The following is a 21,750-nucleotide window of genomic DNA, read 5'->3' on the forward strand; positions in this document are numbered from 1 at the left end:
GCGTCTATTGTCCTGATACCCGCCAAGCAAATGAGCCCCTCCACTTGGGAGGTAACAAAGTCACACAGTTAAACCCAAAGCCAAGAGGGAAATGGACTCTATCCACTCTAACAGGAGACACTGCGAAGTCATATATGGCTTTGCAAAAGCTTTGCATGGCTGCAAAATCCAAATACAGGGAGGGAATGAAGAATTAGAAACAGTATTCCAATCTACCACAATCTGCACACTGGATCATAAATATTCATTTCCTTCCTGGCTGCCCAAAAAATACACTCATCTTCTTCCCCAAGACATCCCAAAAGTCTCATCCAATGATTGCATCAGACATTATATCCAGGATCTCATGATCTACATCAGATCTTGATTCAACTTTTCTTAGAGACCTATGAATTAAAAAGACAAATTATCTGTCCTACCCACTCCCAACATACAGGGACAGAGACAGGAAAATATACTAAACACTCCTGTTTAATAGGAAAGGCTGCCTAATCTGGGTGTGGGGCAACCAAGAAGTCTTCCCGCAACAGGGGAGTGAGCAGGTGGAAAATTGTAAGAGATGAAACCACAGCTGCATTTTAGGATGATTTAGAGAAAAATCTTTAAATTTTTAAATGGCTGTATTGTTTACTAAGTGTTATTGAGGCAATGTTCACGTTTCTATTAATAGTTTGAACACTTCTAAAGAACATAACAACACAAATCTATCGGAGGATCCCAAATTAAGGTGAGAGGAAATTGTTATTATTATAGAAACAAATGGCTCGAAGATAGAAGGTATGCCACTGCTGCCTTGCACGCACCCTCACCTGCCCCTGCCGTGGAAAGTTTGCTTTAGGCATTGCTACTTCAAGTCACCTTTGACACTTCAAATTCGGGTGAAGTCCAGTTTTGAAAAGTGATGTTCACAGAGTATACAGACTCAGAACATTCACCCGTGCATCACATCTTTGGAATGTTAGGGGAAATGGTGCCAGACAAACTTAGCACACAGTAATCTCAAATGTGTCCACTTGTTCGGCACCAACGGCTGCTGAGGGAAAGGCAGGTTGGTCCTGCTTGTTTTTTCAAGTGTTTTCACACTATGGACAGTAAGATCGTGATGAAGGACTTAATGAAAGTGACTACATATAACCTGAATGTCCAACAGTAGAGAAATGAGTTAAACAATGGTATATCCATAAGATAAAATACTACACAGTCAAGGAGAGTTTCAAAGAAATTTTTATGACTCTCAAAATAGACATATAAATGTATGGATCTATATACACACACAGCCTATTCTTCCATCCATTCACATGTTAAAAAAAATACTCCATGATTGAATGTACCAAAGTAGTAACAGTGATTTCTTGGCAGGGTATTCTGGAGGATTTTCTTTTTTAAATGTATTTTCCAAATTTTCTAAATTTCCAAATGTTGAAATGTTATCTAAAATGAGCCTAAATTTCTTTCAGAATCAGAAAGAAAACAAAAATGAAAGATCTTTCTTGTTTCCTTTTTCAGGGATAAAGAAAACATTCCATCTGAACACGGTATTTCAGCCCACAGCCTTCTGGCCCCAGTTTGCTGCAGAGGATGAGGAAGCTACGACTGAGCCACATCCATCTTTTGGGCCCTGCGGCAGGGAAAAAGCATAGGCATCCTTGCATCCTGTGTGTGCTACTTATTCTACAGGCAGAGTTTTTGCAGTCAATAAATTTCTGAAAGAAAAAAGTTAACACTTATGTGTTAGAAAATCAGAAATAATGTTCCAGTCCTTTAATTTAGTAATGCCTAATTCAACAATTTTCAACAGTAGTCAACAAGGTCATTCCCTATCAAAATTCACATGGCACCTTACCTGAACAAAGAAGCTATAAATTCCAGTAACTACAAGTAAAATTTTTGCCAAAATGTTTGCTAAAGTAATACCTTAACAGCATCTAACACCTTTCAAAGTGAAACACTTGTTTCTTGGCCATGTATTTACTGCATCAACCTTTTTGGAGAGAGCCTTGGGTTCAGAGACCCAGAGATTTAAGTGTTGGGATCACAGCTTTCTCTCCCTTGGGTCAACCCTTGGCTGTGGTAGCCTTAGTTTTTTTGTCTCCAAGTATCAATCAGAGAGTGTAAGACAATGTACTCAGCACACCATAATCTACAATGCACACATGTCCTCTAACTGTTGTTAGAAAAACTCTAGCCTTTCCCAGGCATCAATCACAATCACAGTTACAGGGGATCTTTGAGAAAAATTCCCAGATGAGCCTAACACCCTGACACTGAACACAATGTAATGCTTTACCCTCCTCACTGGAACAAATAACACTGAGAGAATGTCACCTTTTTTTTTTTGTTTTGCAAATTAAATTTTATTTACACACTGCAGAACATTGCATTAAAAAATCTTTACTTTTTTATCTTTTTAATGGAACTTCTAATTTAAAGGAAATTCTGTATTCCCTGTTTTTTTCACCAGTTTTTTTTATTTAAATAGATTTAGGGGTACAAGTGGTTTTTTGTTAGATGGATGAATTGCATAGTGGAGAAGTCTAGGCTTTTAGTGTACCTGCCACCTGAACAGTGTACATTGTACCCAATGGGTCATTTTTCATCCTGCACCTCCCCCCACTATCCCCCTTCTGAGTGTCCAATGTCCATTCAATCATCCTGTGTGACCACGCGTACCCATTGCTTAGCTCCCACTTATAAGTGAGAACATGCAGTAGTTTTTTGTTCCTGGATTACTTCACTTAGAATAATGGCCTCCAGTTCCACTAAATCTAGGTGAAGTGAGTTTGCTGCACATTTTACTGAAAGAGGGGCTGCATACCTGCACTGAGGAAAACAGGGCACCTCCTGCATATGTTAACTGATTGTCACCCCCCCAAGTTTAAAATCCAGCTTGTTTGCTTTCTCAGGGATTGGCAAACTATAGCCTGCAAGCCTAATCCAGCCTACTATCTGCTTTTATAAAGTTTTATTGGAACATAGCTGTGCTCATTTACGTAGTATCTATGGCTGCTTCTGCACTACAATTAAAGAATTGAGAGGTTGCAACAGAAACTATATAGCCTATAAAGCCAAAAATATTTACTATCTAGGCCTTTGTAGAAAAGTTTGCAAACCTCTGCTGTTTTTGACATGCTTGTCTTCATAAAAGGAGAAACCATAGGAAGTTACACATGGATTTCACTGAAGGTCCAGAACTTCTACCCTAGAAAAAGATATAAAAAGGATAAGAAATCATCCTTGCCAGAAATCCTTCAGTGGGACAAAATTTTGCCAATTTAAATAAACTATGCTCTTTTTTTTTTCAAAATAAAAATGGCAGGAAAACCCTCTTACCTTACTGGAATAGTAAATGAGTCAGCTGCGGGTTGTGGGCAGACCCCCTTGGTCTTCTACCCCTCAGGGCTCCCTGCTCTATCACAATGGAGGATACAGCAGCAGAGCTAAGGTCCAGGCTGGCTGAATAACTGAGATTCTACCTTGAGGCAGGGGTGAGATAATACCTAGATGTTCAGGACAGTGTTTCCTAGAATATGAAGTGTACGTGAAACCCTCTGAACAGTTCCCATCTCTCAGTGTCCAGAAATTTCTAAGTTTAAAAACAATCAAAGTATGGTCTACTCCAGGGAGAAGAAGCATTTCCAAGTTGGCAGAATCCTAAAATAGATACCATAAAGTATTTCTTATTTCCATACTCTTTTCTAACTTGGTAATATTAATTTTGAACACACAAAAAAATCTTTCTAAATGCTCAGCATTTAGCTATCTTGACAAATAGTTCTTCACTATATTCATCCAAATAGAGCAAGGATTCTTAACCATTTTGAAATAGATTTCAACTTAGGAAGAAACACAATAAGCAAATATTATATAGTAAATAAACTTTATTTATCTGTTCCTCCGAGATGACATTGCCAACAGTCACAGATTTGCATACAATAGTTATGTATTGACTATTTACAATTTACAGTAGTATTTTTTTCTCTGAAAAATATAAGTACAAAAGCTAAGTAAACAATGAGGTACTGCCATTTGGGATTTAATCATATGTCATAGCTTAAAGAACTAGCAAATAGTCTTTAGCAAATAGTCAACAAATCAATCTGAATAAAATAGTCAATTAAATGCTCTAATTTATCAGAAAAATCCACTAAGTTTCACCTCAAAATGTATTGCACAAGTCTTTAAAAAAAAAATCACTCTAAAAATAAATAGGAAGGCAAGCAGTTCTTTAAAAAGAGGGATAAAAAGAATAAAGGAACATTAAGTAAGCCCATAAATCAGGTTAAGTTATTCAAAATATCTTTTAAACATAAAACTCTTTCCAACAGAAAATTGAAGAAAAAAGAAAAAACTATCACCATTTCTCCACTGATAAAATCTATTTTAAAGGCAGCCTGCGATAAATCTATGGGCCAGATTTTTCTTGGTCTTTTTGCTACGTGAGCGACCCTGAACAACGGCTTCATTCTCAAAGAGTAGCAATGTGGACAGTTTTCCAAGCAGCAGTCACCCATCGTCACTCTCCCCATTTCTTCAAGATGAAGATCTGAGCCATGACTGGAAAAGAAAAAGGAAAAGAGGATACAGCAAGAAAAAAACCTTTTAAGGTCAGCTTTTGGGGAGATTTGTTTTTTCCAGCCAAAATTATACTCTATGATCTGGGAATTACAGTAAAGAAGTAGAAATAATCTAAATATTAAATCTTAAAAAAAATTAATGTTCTTGGAATGATTCAAACCAACCTATAGTCAGCAATTCTGGAAAATAGCTTTTGTAAGTGAAATTTGGAACTGCAACCTTTCATCATGTATTGAATGCTACCAGGTCATAAAGAAACCTGAGAGTAAACATGCTGACTTAGCTGAATCTCACAAAGATGTAGCTCTTTATTTTAGATTTAATGAGGAGAAAGAGCTCCTCCCTCTTTCCCAATGTTTTGATTGTTCTACATATTGCAATTCTCCGAGCATGATATGTATAACAGCAAAAGACAACAAACTTAACTTAAAAAATTAAAAATGCTATGAGAAACAAGGCCAAAATCTTAATAATGTTTCTTAAAATGCTAAAAGCCAGTAGTCAGATCAAGTATGAGTTTAAAATGCCATAAAAATAAATTACCAAATAATATTAAGTAAAAGAGATAAACTTTCCATACATATTCACTGGAAAGGGGAAGTTTTAATGTCTTCTCAATTTGTAAATGAACAATATGGCCCACTGCTCATGATGTACTCCTAATAGTATATTATTTATAAAACCAATTCAACAATCATGTTGGTCCTAGGAATCTAAAGAAAATATAAAAAAGATCTTTGGTTATATTTAAATTTATTTGTAAGTTACTATTTTGAAACCTTAGCTTGAGCTGTTGTGGGAAACAAAATTCCAGAATGATTTAACAATGCTGCAGAATGACAATGTCATAAAAGACAAAAAAGAATGGGAGAATTTTTCCAGTTTAAAAGAGACTAGAAAAACATGACTGCTACATGTAATATGCAATCTTTAAATGAATTCTGGATTTTAAAAAATTATGGAAGACATTTGGAAAACTGGAAAAAAATTGAATATTTATTATATATTAGATAATAGTATTGTTAACATTAAACTTTCTGAGATAACTACATTGTATGTATGGCATTTTCCTACACACAACAATTATACAGTGTTCTTAAAGATATACGCTAAAGTATTTAGTTTATGTCTACAACTGTCAAATACTTGCAAGCACAATGTTTGCAGGTAACTGTTAAATGTTACAAAAGGGAAAAGATATATGGAGAGAGAGAGAGAGAGAGGGAATTTGGCAAAACGTCAATAACTGGTAAATCTAGGTGAAGGAAGTCTGGGTGTTCACTGCACTATTTTTGCAAATCTTATGTCTGAAATGTTTCAAACTGAAAGTTGAGTAGACAATCAATTAATCAATCAATAGAAAGGCTATACAGTATACATTTCTAGTGATAAATGATAGTATTTAGCTGTAGTAATATAATAACAAGTGCAATGATGTATTTATAATATTGTTTTAAAAAGGAAACTATTAGGTTATTAAGTAGGAAATGCCCGATTTCCTTAAGTACTAAATTTGACAGTTGATCATCTCTGACATGTCACTTTGACACTTTTTTTTTTTGAGACAGAGTCTTGCTCTGTTGCCCGGGCTAGATTGAGTGCCGTGGCGTCAGCCCAGCTCATAGCAACCTCAAACTCCTGGGCTCAAGCAATCCTACTGCCTCAGCCTCCCGAGTAGCTGGGACTACATACATGTGCCACCATGCCCGGCTAATTTTTTCTATATATATATATTTTAGTTGCCCAGATAATTTCTTTCTATTTTTTTTTTAGTAGAGACGGGGTCTCACTCTTGCTGAGGCTGGTCTCGAACTCCTGACCTCGAGTGATCCACCCACCTCGGCCTCCCAGAGTGCTAGGATTACAGGTGTGAGCCACCGCGCCCGGCCTGACACTTCTTGTTTTATGTTTATTGTGAAGGTACATCCTCAAGTCTTTCAAACACACATTTGATTATCTTTCAAATTTTTAAGAGCAATTTTTATGAAACCATAAATAAGTCAAACATTTATGTTATTTTTGAATATGAGTTCCATCGTGGAACCAATGCAGCACAGATAGCTCGAAATATCAACGAAGTGTTTGGGAAGGATGTGGCTAATGAACACATAGTACATTAATGGTTTGAGAAGTTACGTTCCCGTGATTTTCATTTTGAAAATGAGCCACGTGGGCGACCTGACACCACAGTGGATAATGATGAGCTGAAAGCTGTAGTGGAAGTGAATCCATCTCAACCTATGTGTGAATTAGCAGCAAGGTTTGATGTTTACTATTCCAACAATATTGGACCATTTGAAACAAATGGGCAAGATAAAGAAACTGGATAGATGGGTTTCGCATGAGTTAAACAAGTGTCAGAAGAGATATCCGCTCAAAGCTTGCGTTTCTTTGCTGTCATGATACCACATTGTGATGTGTGATGAAAAATGGATTCTTTTTGACAGTCGCAAGCATTCAGCACAATGGTTGGATGAAGATGAAGTGCTGAAACACAGTCCAAAACCTGAATATTTGCTCAAAAAAGCTAAGGGTGTCTGGTGGTCCAGCGCTGGTATTCTCCACTACAGCTTCATGAAAACTGGTCAGTCCATTATAGCAGATATCTACTGCACCCTATTGGACAAAATGATGAAGATGCTCGCGATTAAGCAGCCAAGGTTGGTCACTAGAGACAGGCCAATCCTCTTGCAAGACAATGCTTGACCACATGTCGCACAAACAATGCTGCTAAAACTACAGAGGCTGGACTTGGAAACTTTCTGTCATCCACCATATTCACCAGACCTTACACCAACCGACTACCACTTCTTTCAGCCTTTAGACCACTTCTTGAAAGGAAAAATACTCAATTCTCAACAAGCTGTGGAAAACACCTTTGGCGATTTCATCACCATTTGCTCTCCAGGCTTTTTCTGGCTGGTATAAACAAGCTACCATTAAGATGGCAAAACTGTGTGGATAGTTTAGGCGCATACTTTGATTAATTGTCCTGCTTCTTGTTTGAGATATAATCAACTACATTTTTTATTTGAAATTGGACATTTCATATTTAATGACCCAATATTAAGACTTATTGGGGCCGGGCGAGATGGCTCACGCCTGTAATCCTAGCACTCTGGGAGGCCGAGGCGGGTGGATCGCTCGAGGTCAGGAGTTCGAGACCAGCCTGAGCAAGAGTGAGACTCCATCTCTGCTAAAAAATAGAAAGAAATTATCTGGACAACTAAAAATATATAGAAAAAATTAGCCAGGCATGGTGGCGCATGCCTGTAGTCCCAGCTACCCGGGAGGCTGAGGCAGAAGGATTGCTTAAGCCCAGGAGTTTGAGGTTGCTGTGAGCTAGGCTGATGCCATAACACTCTAGCCAAGGTAAAAGAGAGAGACTCTGTCTCAAAAAAAAAAAAAAAAAAAAAAAGACTTACTGGGTTAGATATGAAATTTGCATTTTAAAAAATTTTCACATTTAATATAAAAACACTGCATTGCCAGCCATTGTAGTATAAACAGGAACAATAACAAGATAGTTCTAGATAATTACTAAGACAAATTAAAGGATATATATGAAAATCAAAAGGAAACTTGTATGCACAAAGGATTTTTAAAGCTAAAAGCTTAATAAAAGAAATATATGTTGGCATTTTAAACCTTGATACTATTAGCTGAATACTGGCTGAATTAACAATCACAGAGAATCTTTATTTTAGTTATAATTAAGCCCTATTAATTGTGATCCACCTTATTTGTGAAAATTCTGACAAGTCTGAGGTAAAGATAGACCCTAAATTTTTAGGTGGTGCTAAATCAACCTAATAGCATGAATAACATGTAGAGGTGAGGGGACAGGGTTTAAAAGGTAAAAACAATCGGCTGGGCACGGTGGCTCACGCCCGTAATCCTAGCACTCTGGGAGGCTGAGGTGGGCGGATTGTTTGAGCTCAGGAGTTCGAGACCAGCCTGAGCAAGAGCGAGACCCCGTATCTACTAAAAACAGAAAAAAATTACATGGACAGCTAAAAATATATTTGTACCCCCATGATGAGCTGAAATAAAAAAAAAAAGAAAAAAAGAAAAAAGAAAAAAGAAAAAATTAGCCGGGCATGGTGGCACATGCCTGTAGTCCCAGCTACTTGGGAGGCTGAGGCAGGAGGATTGCTTGAGTCCAGGAGTTTGAGGTTGCTGTGAGCTAGGATGATGCCACGGCACTCACTCTAGCCTGGGCAACAGAGTGAGACTCTGTCTCAAAAAAAAAAAAAAAAAAGGTAAAGACAATCAACTGTGCAGAAATATTTTGGATGCCTTCATTTCACTGTAATAGCATGTTAATCAGAAAGAGCCACATTCAATGAAAGCAGGCTACCTAAGGTCTTCTCAGGACAAATGTGTTATTTTATGTTAAACTATATGATCCCAAGAAGTAATAAAAGTGTATTTTTAAATGAACCTTACTAACTAGTTTTCATTATTTCAGACTAGCCTTAACTCTACTTAGGCTTCATAGTATTTTTAATTCTGGATTTGTGAAATATATCACATTACTTTTATCTAGAAAATGATTTTTTCATTTGTCACAATAATTATTAATTTCAAAGACCATTCTTGGAAAATTAAAAACAAAAAGGAACATAAGATATATAAACTTAGGCACTTTTTTGGATTCTTTAACAAAATTTCAAGGAGCAACTTTCAGCTACCATTTAAAGAAATAAAATTTCTTGAAATTATATAACTCTTGTGGTGGTGATTATTATATATTATTAATCTATATAACAGAATTAACAGAAAATATTTATATTAACCATTAGTACAATCATGTACATTAAACAAGAGCAAAAGAATTCCAGCAAAATGGTTAGTATCATGCAATACATTTGATTTTTGCACAAAAGACACAAGACATATTATTCTTCACTCACCACATGCTAACTAAGCACAGATTGATGGTTTACTCAGAAGATACCACTGCGAGGTGAAGTAAACTACAAAGCCAGGAAGAAAAAAAGCTTATTGCGTTAGTTTTAAGACTTAATGTAACACATAGATTATATGTGCATATGAAGTTCATAGGATTAAACAGATTGTACTTAAATTTTTCTCAAATCTTCCCAAATCAAGGGAAAAGTAAAATATAAGGAATTTGTAACACCTCTCCATCCTAAGTAAATATAATATTATAGAGCTGAGGTTTTACTTGCAACTTTCATTAAAAAACTTAAGCAACATAATGAAAGGTATACTTCACATTTTAAGTATATATTTATCCACTAGATAAATGAGGCGGTTATTATATGCTTTATAAAATGATTTCTTTCATAATTCCAATAAAGTACACATTAAAATTTGATTTATATAATCTCAATTTACCCTAAAAAGTTTTTGAGAAAATGTTGATTAATTTGAAAGGTAATATGCCTATATGTTGAATTTTCACTCCTAAAATGTATCAATTTTAACACTGAATAACTCTATTGCCATTCAACAATATATCAGGAATGGTGATCCAAACTGAAATTTCAATTCAAAAGAATTAAATATAGCTTTTACTTTGGCAAACCTTATATACATTCTATGCCCCATTTTAAGATGGCCATAATCCAAAATCATTAATTAGCTTCATGGCCTGCTTTAAAATGGCAGCATCAAATACAAATGTTGTTTATAAAATCTGAGTCTATTCCTGGATAGTATGACCAACTTAGATGTATCATTTTATATATATTTTATATTTAACACGAAGTTAGTAAAAAGCAGCAAAATCCAAGACAAACTAGAAAATGTTTTCAACAAACATAACACAATGAGGTTAATACCCTATTGGAAAACTTGCATAAGTATGCAAAATATATGTATACGGATATTCCCTGTGTCTGTGCTTATAAATACTGAAAAACTGAAAACAACCTAAGCAAATAGAATGAATAGGAAACTGATGAACTAAATTACAGGACATCCATAGAATCATGCAGTCAGTCATTAAAAAGAATGAGGTAGAGCAGTTTGTAATAAGGTGGAATAATGTAAAATATATTAAGTGAAAAAAGCAAGCTGTTGCATACCCTCATTTTAATACAATAAAATAATTAGGTGATAAGGTAATAATTATAAATGTATATTAAGGCTTAGAGAATGTGGGGATATTCACCACACTATTAACAGAGATAGTCTTGGCATGGTAGAAATAGTTGAGAGGTTGAAGATGATGAAGGATTAACTCCCTTTCTATACATGTTTCTGAATAGTCTGCAATGGGTTTTGCAATGATCGCATATTACGTATTCTAACAATATCAGAGACAAAATCACATTCAAGATAAGAAATATGTGTTTTACATGTGCAGCATTTCTATGTGTCAGTTTTATTTGCATTTGTCTCCTGAATCCAGCTTACATGCATCTTCTGAGGCTGTGCAAAGAGAAAGGGTAAACCTCACACTGAAATGGAAAACTTTTGTACCTAACAATGCTGAAAAGTTCTTATGATTTTTATTAATTCAGGGAAGATTTAAAAAATTCCAACCAAAGGGAGAAAAGTGAGACACTTTAATATAATACAGACTGGTCTAGGGCAATGACTCATCAAGAACTAGACACAACATGAAGGACCAGTGTGAAAGCGAAGCTGAAACCAAGTCAACAGAACGGCAACTGTAAAAAGCAACTAGAATGGATGGAAAATGAAAACAAGCCAAACCTTTTTCATTAAACAAGAGAAATTTTCCTTAATGGAGTCATCAAGAAAACAGTGATACAAGTTTATGTCATTAAGTTTTGCTAGTACTTTAGAAGAGAAAAATGTATTTCTAGGGAAACTTTTAAGAGTAGGTTTCTATATAACAATGGAATCTCTCAATTTCAAGAGATTATCTGTCACCCAATTACAATAAACTTTCGTAATGAAATTATCTTAAAGAATAAGCAATATTTTCCTTTAAAAAAATCAGAGGGTATACTTCTAGGGCAGTTTTATTTAGTAAAAAACAAATAATTAGATAAACCAAGGACATTTCTATTCACTCTTGTTCCTACTATGCTACTCTGTCTACTCTGGCCATCTAAGCTACCTAAGCCATCACAAAATGAAACAGCAGACAAAATAAAGTAAAAATTGGGAGAAGGAAAAAGGCTGCTCTAGGGAAAACAAAGATATGTGCATCTGGTAGATTTATTTTTGTTTTAACCTCTGCCTGCTGTTTATAAGGCAATTTTTTCCCTACTTAAAACAAATCTAAAACTGTGAATTTTATACTTTACAGGGAAAGAAACCTTAGAGACAGTATAATCCAACACCCTCACTTTACCAATAAGGGCTAGAAATATAAAACAGGTTTGCCCAAAGTCACATAGCAGGTCCAGCTGTTGAGATCTAGGCTTTCACCACAGCAATACTGCATGTGGCTGACACTCCAAGGTGCTGAAACTGGGATGGAGGCATTTGGTGAACTGGTGTCATTCCGATGACTTGACTCTCCTAGGGAGGTCTTTAATGGTTTATCTTACACATGTTAATTATTAGTTCATCTTTGCAGTCTCATTTTCCAGGAAAGACTAGTTCTACACATCACTAAATAATCATCACCATCACCTCCACATTATCAGAGAAACGCAGTGCAGGTACTATGCTCTGCTTCTCCAACAATCCTAACAAGATCATGATAGTACTGTGAAGAAACAGAGGCTCTGAGACAAGTCAATGAAGGACTAGGTAAAATAAACCAGGCTCTAATGATGCTCTTTAATTTAATCCTATTTGACAGACGATGGCTTCTTATCTACAAAATATACTCTTGAGATTAGGTTAAACTCTGAAAACACTTGCATTTTCAAATAAAGAGCATAAAACTCACTGAAGAGAAGGGAGGTACAGTAAAGACAGGACAGGGTGAAAAATATCTTACCAGCAGTCATGGAAAGCTTTTGATCAATGCCATAAAGTAAAAGTATAATCATCAGGGTCAAAAAGCAAAGTGTTAAGAATGTATTCCTCCTATAATACCTGATAAATAATGCAAACACTAATATGAGCTGCACATTGTCAACACAAAGTGCAATCCACACTCTTTCAAGTATCTCAAATATAAATTTGACAGGGGAGGCAGCTACAGAATGTGTTTGGGTTTATTTTGATTTTCTTATACCAGCTTTTCAGCCCTCAAAGCTAAAATAATAAAAGACTCAAGCTTGCTGATTTTAATAGAAGGGAAACTATAGATGCACATTTACAACAAATTATAGAAAAGATCCATTTGGAGCATAACACTTAAAGCTAATGCGAGCAAATCTTTTTTTTTTTTTTTTTTTGAGGCAGGGTCTCCCTCTGTCACCCAGGGTAGAGTACAGTGGCATCATCATAGCTCATTGCAACCTCCAACTCCTAGGCTCAAGCAATCCTCCTGCCTCAGCCTCCTGAGTAGCTAGGACTACAGGTGCACGCCATCATGCCTAGCTAATTTTTCTATTTTTTGTAGGTGGTCTCACTATGTTGTTCAGGCTGGTCTCAAACTCCTGGCCTCAAATGATCCTCCCACCTTGGCCTCCTAGAGTGCTAGGATTACAGGCATGAGCCATAGCACCCAGCCTATTTTTAAAGGATTATTTAACAAATTCCTAAAGCTTTGTTTTCTATACATTTCACTGTGCCCACTTTCTACTAGAAAAAGACAAGTCCCTGTTCATATCTGTGTTTTGTTCCAGTGAGCTATGTTGGACAGGGGTATAAATTTAGTTGAAATTTCTTCAAGAAACTTGTTCAAAGACAGTGATTCTTATTGCTCATCTTATTAATGAGAGCAATCTTAAGGCAAATGTGATTCTTCCTTCAACTTTCTCAATCAACAGTAATTTTAACTTTCCATCAGATACATGAAACAATCACTAGTCACTCTGTTAAGTATCAAGAATCTCCTTAGACTGACAAAAGGTGACTCAGATTGATTAATTTATAAGTTATCTCACAGTTTGGGGTCTTCTTCACTTCATACTCATCATAACTTATTTCATATTTCCTAAACGTCTTTTTATTTTTATTTTTTTTGAGGCAGGGTCTCGCTCTGTTGCCTGGCCTAGAGTGCAGTGGTGTCATCACACCTTATTGCAACCTCAAACTCCTGGGCTGAAGCAATCCTCCTGCCTCGGCCTCCTGAGTAGCTGCAACTACAGGCGTGCACCATCATGCCCAGCTGATTTTTCTATTTTTTCTATAGATGGGGTCTTTTGCACAGGCTAGTCTCAAATTCCTGGACTCAAGTGATCCTCCCGCCTTAGCCTCCTGAAGTGCTAAGATTACTGAAGTCATGAGTCACCACACTGGCCTCTAAGCATCTATTTTTATCATCTGAATTATATTACTTAGGTATATCTTTTATTCATGTATGAATGGATGGATGTTACCTCTTCTCTCCCTAAATTAAAGGTTCCACAGGTCAATAACCATGTCTTCCATACCTTCAATTTTCCTATATTACCTATAACAACTAGAAGAGTAGATGATTGTTGACTGAACTTATCCATTAAGCAAGAGATAATGATGGATGAGATTTTGCTTAAAAGAATGGTAGAAAAGTAGGACATTCTTTCTGGACAGGTCAGCATCTAGGATAGAAGAGGATTATTTCAGAAAGAATAGGCCAGTCACCATTTCATCCCTGTCTAGAATGAATACCACTGTACTCAGGAAGAAAGAGCCTAATGTTTTTCAAAGATTTCGTTTTAGTTACATTTTTTTTTTTTAAAGAAACTTTTTTGTGTGCTTTAAAAGGTTTTTACACTAGGACAAATAGGTGAGCGCTATAAAAGAGGAGCAGCAAGAACTTTTGTAAGAAACACAGTCCATTAAGATATGATGAGATGCTTTGGAACTTACTGACTTGGTGCTACTTACTGAGAATGCTCCAAGACATGCTAACCCACCACTGTGGAGGAGATGTTTGCTTTAGTGAGAAGAGAGAAGAGAAAAGCAGCACTGGGTTGTGAAGTAGGTAAAGAGATTAGGGGGAGGGTAACCAAGGGCTTTGCAGGCTACTATCAAGATAGGAAAAGGAGCAGAAAGAGAAAGCTAAGGGCAGGACACAAACTTCTCAAGTTTTACAATCTGCCTAGACAGGATCTTCTTAATGAATTACTGGCCCAGGGCAAAAGAAGTTAGGCATGAGAAATTTTGCATAATTTATGAAGTGATGAAGTGTGTGTTTGTCTCATTTTTCAATCACAGCTAACTTCACAAAAATTTTTTTAATAATTCAGTTGTCTCTCTACATTAAACCTTGCAAGGTGCCAAATGCTCAAAAAACGCTTACATTCTTTTACCCAGAATTAATGTATTTGGAAATCAACTGAAACCGAATAAAGAACTATAATCTATAAAACATCTAACACCATAATATAATTTGGTTTAAAACTTTATTACTGGATATACCAGAACATATGCCTTTCTCATCCTTTCCATAAACAGCCCAAGTTCTGGAAATCCCATATAGTGGATATTAGTGTCAACCTCTTATATGCTATTAAATAAGACTGTTCTTTCCTTGTGGGCATCCATTCACATTTGCCCTTGGTTAAACTTTCTTAATGTAAATTCACTTTCACTTTTCAGGTTACAGTACAATAAAGATTTAAAATTTTTAAGTTTCTGTTATCAACTTAAAGTCTTTATCAATGAGACAGAATATAAACAGATGAGATAAAGTCATTTTCTATCTATAGCCTATTTCTAGAGCTTACCATTAGCCGAGCATCTTCTCTTTCCAAAATTTTCTGAGTCTGATCATCAGGGAACTTCAGTACAGTGGTTATAACTTTTGCCATGGTCTACAAGAAAAATGAGAGATGATCATTAATAGAGAGTGAAACACATAAAGTTCCAATCCATTCTGACATGTTCTGCTGGTGGAATTCTTTAGTGCTCTCAATGGAAGCCACGAACAAAGAAGTATGATGTGAAGGTATTAGTCAAGGAAATAACAGCCAACACTAGAATTTCAATTTAAATGGACTCCTCACAATGTCTGGGTTTATAATTATTTTAAGAAGATGCATTTACAATAGCATGAAGCTATATAAAGTTCTAACGCTCATGGCCCTTTGTTTATTAAGTTGAAATTTTATTACTCATTCATTTTAAAAGGCTTTTTATTTGCAGAAGTCTGTCTAGTAAATGATATATTGCCAAAATATATGCTCTAAATAATCAGAATTAAATGTTCCCCATGTTCAACTTTAACTAAATCACATCATATATCTCATAAACACGGCTACTGCATGAACATGAACATGCTTAGTAGGTATTTTTCAAGACATGCAGCACATCAGCCTAATAGAAATACAAATTACGTTTTAAATAAACACAAGATGTTTCATTTGATAGAAAACATGATGAATCAAAACATTACACATGGCGGCTTGCAAAACAAGATCATAGATTGTGCAGATCTGAATAAATATACCGTAAGTCACTCCTGGAAAATTCTCCTCAAAGGATGAAACTCACTATTTTGTATCAAGATGAGATGTTTTGAGGGAGACAGAGAGGAAAGAAGATACCACTTATGAAATAAGTAGGATAACAAGTTCAGTATTTACATACAAAATCAGGAGGTAGTACCCTCCTAAAGATTCCTATGGTGGATAGGAAGGTAGCCCAAGAAACTGACCCTTAATATTCTTCGTTCTCAGTTACACAGACCAGTGGGGTGGGGGGGATGATCTGGGGAAGGTCACTAAGGAAAAGATAATATAGTTAACCAAAAATTTTGGAAACACACATCATTAGTGTGAAAAAAAGTATCATAATTATTTCCAGGAAGGAAAGGAACTAATTTTTTAAAAATCCTATTATATACTAAAGCCTAGGCAAGACACTTTACATATTCCTAATACTTACTTCAACTAACAGATCAATTACTACTGTTCCTCGACCACAAACTCCACACATGGCAATATTTTAGTTTCAGATCTCTTCTTCCTTTTATCTTTGCCTCTGCCATTTTGGTGATCAAAAAACAATGCCACCTAAAACAACTTACTTCTTGGGGAATTCCAAAGGCATTTTACAAAAACTCTCATCATTTAAATTGTATTGCCTAGATAGCACAGAATTTTGTGTACTAAACTGAAGGCTAGAAAACAAGTACAGGTGTACCTCATTTTAGTGCACTTTACTGAGCTTCACAGATAATTGTGTTTCTTTCACAAATTGAAATTTTGTACCAACTCTGTGTCTAGGAAGTCTATCAGCATCATTTTTCAAGTACATGATCTCTTCGTGTCTCTGCCATATTTTGGTAATATTTGCAATATTTCAAACATTTTCATTATTATTGAATCTGTTACCATGATTTGTGGTTAGTAATCTTTAATGTTACTATGGTAATCGTTTTGAGGTACCAAGAACCACACCCATATAAAATGGCAAACGTAATTGATAAATGTTGTGTGTGTTCTGACTGCTCCACTGACTGACTGTTTTCCCAGCTCTCTTCCTTTCCTTGGGCCTCTCTATTCCCTCAGACACAACAATATGGAAACAAGTCCTCTAAGTGTTCAAATGAAGAGTCATATGTCTCTCACTTTAAATCAAGAGCTACAAATGATTAAGCTTAGTGAAGAAGTCATGTTGAAAGCTGAGATAGGCAGAAAGCTAGGCCTCTTATGCCAAACAGTTAGCCAACTCACAAATACAGGGGAAAATTACTTCAAGGAAATTAAAAGTGCTACTCCAGTGAACACATGAAAGATAAGAAAATGAAACAGCCTTATTGGTGAAATGGAAATAATTTTAGTGGTCTGGATAGAAGATCAAATCAGCCACAACATTCCCTTAAGCCAAAACATAATTCATAGCAAGGCCCTAACTTCAATTATATGAAGGCTAAGAGAGGTGAGGTAACTGCAAAAGAAAACTGTGAAGCTAGCAGAGATTGGTTCATGAGGCTTAATGAAAGAAACCATCTCCAAAACATACAAGTGGCAAGGTGAAGCGGCAAGTGCTGATGGAAAAGCTGCAGCAAGTTATCCAGATCTAGCTAAGATGACTGATCAAGGTGTCTACACTACACAACACATTAGACTGTTCAACGTAAACAAAACAGCCTTTTATTGGAAGATTTCACCTAGGATTTTCAAAGCTAGAGATGAGAAGTTAACAACTGGTTTCAAAGCTTCAAAAGACAGGCTGACTCTCTTGTTAGGGACTAATGTAGCTGGTGACCTTTTTAAGTTGAAGCCAATGCTCATTTACCACTCCAAAAATCCTAGTGCCCTTTGGAATTATGCTAACTCTACTCTGCCTATGCTCTAGAAATGGACAATAAAGCCTGGGTGACAGTATATCTATTTACAGCATGGTTTACTGAATATTGTAAGCCTACCACTGAGACCTACTGCTCAGAAAAAAAGATTCCTTTCTAAATATTACTGCTTATTAACAATGCACTGGTCACCCAAGAGCTCTGATGGATATGTACAAGGATATGAATGTTGTTTTCATGTCTGCTAACACAACAACCATTCCGCAGATCAAGGAGTAATTTCAACTATCAAGCCTTATTATTTAAGGAATACATTTTTAAGGTTATAGCAGCCACAGACAGTGATTCCTTTGAAGGATCTGGGCAAAGTAAATTAAAAACCTTCTGGAAAGGATTCTCCATTCTAGATGACATGAAGAACATTCATGATTCAAGGGAGAAGATCAAAACATCGACATTAACCAGAATTTGGAATAAGTTGTTGCAACCCCAACAGATGCCTTTGTGGGGGGTCAAGACCTCAGTGGAAGAAGCACCTGCAGATGTGGTAGAAATAGCAAGAGAACTACAATTAGAAGTGGAGCCTGAAGATGTGACTGCATTGCTGCAATCTCATGCTAAAACTTTACCTGATGAGTAGTCATTTCTTACGAATGAACGAAGAAAGTGGTTTCTTAAGATGGAATCTACTCCTGGTCAAGATACTGTGAACCTTGTTGAAATGACAAGAAAGGATTTAGAATATTCCATAAACTCCATTGGTAAGACAGTAGCAGGGTTTGAGAAGATTGACTCCAATTTTGAGAGAAACTCTATTGTGGGTAAAATGCTGTCAAACAGCATCACATGCTACAGAGAAATCTTTTGTAAAAGGAAGAGTCAATTGATGCAGCCAACTTCATTGTTGTCATTTTTAAGAAATTGCCACAGCCACCCCATCCTTCAGCAGCTACTACCCTGATCACTCAGCAACCATCAACACTGAGGCAAGACCCTCTAAGCAGCAAAAAGATTATGACTCACTGAAGGTTCAGATGATCATTAGCATTTTTAGCAATAATGTATTTTTTAAATTAATGTATATAGATTGGTTTTTTAGATATAATGCTATTGCATATCTAACAGACTACAGTATAGTGTAAACATAACCTTTATATGCACTGAGAAACAAAAAAATTGGTGTGATTTGCTTTATTGTGATACTCATTTTATTGCAGTGGTCTGGAACTGAAACCACAGTATCTTCAAGGTATGCCTACATATATGTGGCATGAAATAGCAAGAGAAATATGAAGTAGTAAATATTTCAGTATTTTCTTTTTAATAACACCCAGAAGCAACTTCTGGTATACTACCTATGAAGATCATTTTTACGAAGCATCAGAAATCTAAAATTTAGGGATTCACAATCATAGAAAGCATTTCTATAATTTCAATACTGTATGAAGTTCAGAATACCAAAAAGTCCATTTATATTCACTATGAAACCACATATACATGCATGCACAAGCATGTTTGTAAAAAAAAACAAACAAACAAAAAAAAATGAACTGTGGCTAGTTGTCTCTTCACATTTCTAGATGACATTAAATGGTAAACCCACCTCTAAATTCATCAGCGATCCAGAATGTGCAGCTTATTACCCAGTAAAGACTTAAAGCTCGTCCCTGGCTTGCCAGAAAACACTTTAATGAAGAAGCCCAGGCTCTCTGCCACACCTTGGGAAAGAAATCAGACTGTCTACTCTATATACAATCTCCTCAGGCCCTGGGAAGTAAGGAAAAGTTCAAATGAGCCACCTGATTTAGAAGTGGCCTCTCCTGCCAGGTTTTCCTTAGGGAGAGGTTTTTTTCAATAAATCTTAGGATGAGAAATACTTTACATTGAAAAGGAGAACAGGCTGAATTTCAGATTCAATAATAGCATGGAGGATCAAAACCCAAGAAAAAGTGCAAGGACAGAAGAAAAGAGCGGAGCTTACTTAACTCCACACTACAAGGATGTGTATACTATAATATGATCTTCTTTAAAAAGTCATCTGCCTCATAAAATAAAGAACACTGTGCAAAAGCAGATGAAGAAACACAGGTGAGATGACATACAGATCCTGCTAGACAAGAAACAACTGCAGATGGTAATCAAATTAAAAAGGCTACAACATACTCTGGCTTATTCTAAAACCACAACCTGGTCTCCATTTCAAATTCTTTGTCAATGTATAGAAACTGGGCAAATCAGCAGAAGATGTATCTGAAAATAGCTGTGATCTTGTCAATGGCTGATCACAATTTTTCAGGACTACCCAATACCTACAGGTAAGCTGTTAACATTCAAGGCTCTCTGTCCTCTATTGTAGCCTTAAGTAGAATCATTTCTTCTTCATAGATCCAGTGTCTTAGGGGGAAGAGACTACTTATCATTCCAAACACCCACACTCAGTTTCCTGCTTTGGGTCTTCCATCTGGGCTACCCCTCCCATCTGAGCTCATCTATCAAAATCTAACATATGCCCTTAAACCCCTGTATGCATACCACCTTCTCCCCAATGCCCATCCTTGCCTTTCCACAAGAAAACATGAGGACTCTGTACCTCTCCTATAGCACTTACTACATTCTGCATCACATTATGGTTAAGTGAGTGCAGCTCCACTTTCTTACTATATGGTGAAATCTTTAAATTTAGGGATGGTGTCAAATTTCATCTGTCCATCATGGTGATAAAGGGTCACTGTGGTTAAATACTCAATAAATGTGTGGTAAATTAAGCTGAATACCTTCTACCAAATTTTCAATATTTACCTATAAAATGTGATGGCATAATGGTAGACTATTCTTCATTTTTAGTAGCTAGAAAAGTAGAATGAATGCTGAATATAAGAGAGAGCGTATTCTTCCACAACGTGGATTCCCAGCCAGGCATTAAATGGGGCTGCTTGTGCCGTGCAACATCCCTTTCAGCTATCTCCCAAGCCACACCCTAAGATTAACTGCAGAGCCTGAAAGCACAAGCTTAGAGTTGGCTGAACTGGTATTGCCCCACAACACTTCTTATGCTTATGCTAGGTCTTTCTTTGGGAAGACTCAAGCTCTGTAAATCTCATCTCCAGAAGAAACAGGCTGAGGCATTAGTCTCTTCATTTTACAGATCAAGAAAAGGTTAAATAATTTATTTAGCAACACTTGCATCAAAGCTTCAGATTCACTAATGAACCACGGTAGCTAAAGTTCTCAGAGGATTTTTATTTTTCAAAGATATGTCTCTTTTCCCACACCCAAAGAAGTAACAAGGTAACTTTAAACTATCTACTCCACCTCAAATATAAGTTGCTATGTGAGGTGGACAATAAGGACATAATAATGAAAACTACAATTCAGTAGCTTTGTTTTAAAAAGAAAAGGAGAAAATTTGGTTTAGCTATCCTTGAGGGTTTTTTTCTTTAAAGTCCTTAAGAAAAAAAGACACAATTACTATGAATTAATATATCCCCTCTGTGATACATGTTCACAAACATACTAAGTATTAATTTAATTTGAAAACTATTTGATGCAATGAAATGTGATTTCTATAGATATTAAGAATTAAAATGACTTCTAGCCCACTCCTGGTGTTTAGCTGAATCTCCAATCTATAAATTTATAATATTCTTTTAAGATATTTTCTTATGCATGCTTTTTAGGTTTTAAAAACATTTGCCAAATCAGTGCCTGCTATGACTCAGCAACTTCTACACATCCATACATTAAAACACTGATTGCTTCAAAGGAGAGGAAATTCATTATTCAAATATATTCTTAGCCAAGGTACATACAAAATGTAAAATTCCATAAAGTAAAAAGTTGCAACAATGTCAAAAACAGAAACTGCTTTAAATAAAAAATTTTGTTTTAGGAAAAGCTCATGAATTTCCCTAAAAGCATTTAATTCAATTCAA

General features: G+C 35.9%; 1 protein-coding gene across 4 annotated transcripts in view; it reads right to left on the reverse strand.

Annotated features, from left to right (window-relative positions):
- Window positions 1-3,860: 3,860 nt before the first annotated feature.
- GOLGA4 (golgin A4) overlaps window positions 3,861-21,750 on the reverse strand; it is a 118,738-nt gene continuing 100,848 nt past the window's right edge. For 3 of the 4 annotated variants that reach the window (XM_045536762.1, XM_045536783.1, XM_045536790.1), the window contains 3 exons: window positions 15,294-15,380; window positions 9,492-9,554; window positions 3,861-4,554 (listed from right to left, as the gene is read on the reverse strand). In XM_045536762.1, coding sequence (XP_045392718.1) covers window positions 9,525-9,554; window positions 15,294-15,380 — 117 coding nt within the window. In that variant the 3' untranslated portion in view covers window positions 3,861-4,554; window positions 9,492-9,524. The remainder of the gene's footprint in view (window positions 4,555-9,491; window positions 9,555-15,293; window positions 15,381-21,750) is intronic. The other variant, XM_045536773.1, reaches the window with a different exon arrangement.

The sequence above is a fragment of the Lemur catta genome, chromosome 1, assembly GCF_020740605.2.
Source record: "Lemur catta isolate mLemCat1 chromosome 1, mLemCat1.pri, whole genome shotgun sequence".
Classification (NCBI taxonomy): domain Eukaryota; kingdom Metazoa; phylum Chordata; class Mammalia; order Primates; family Lemuridae; genus Lemur; species Lemur catta.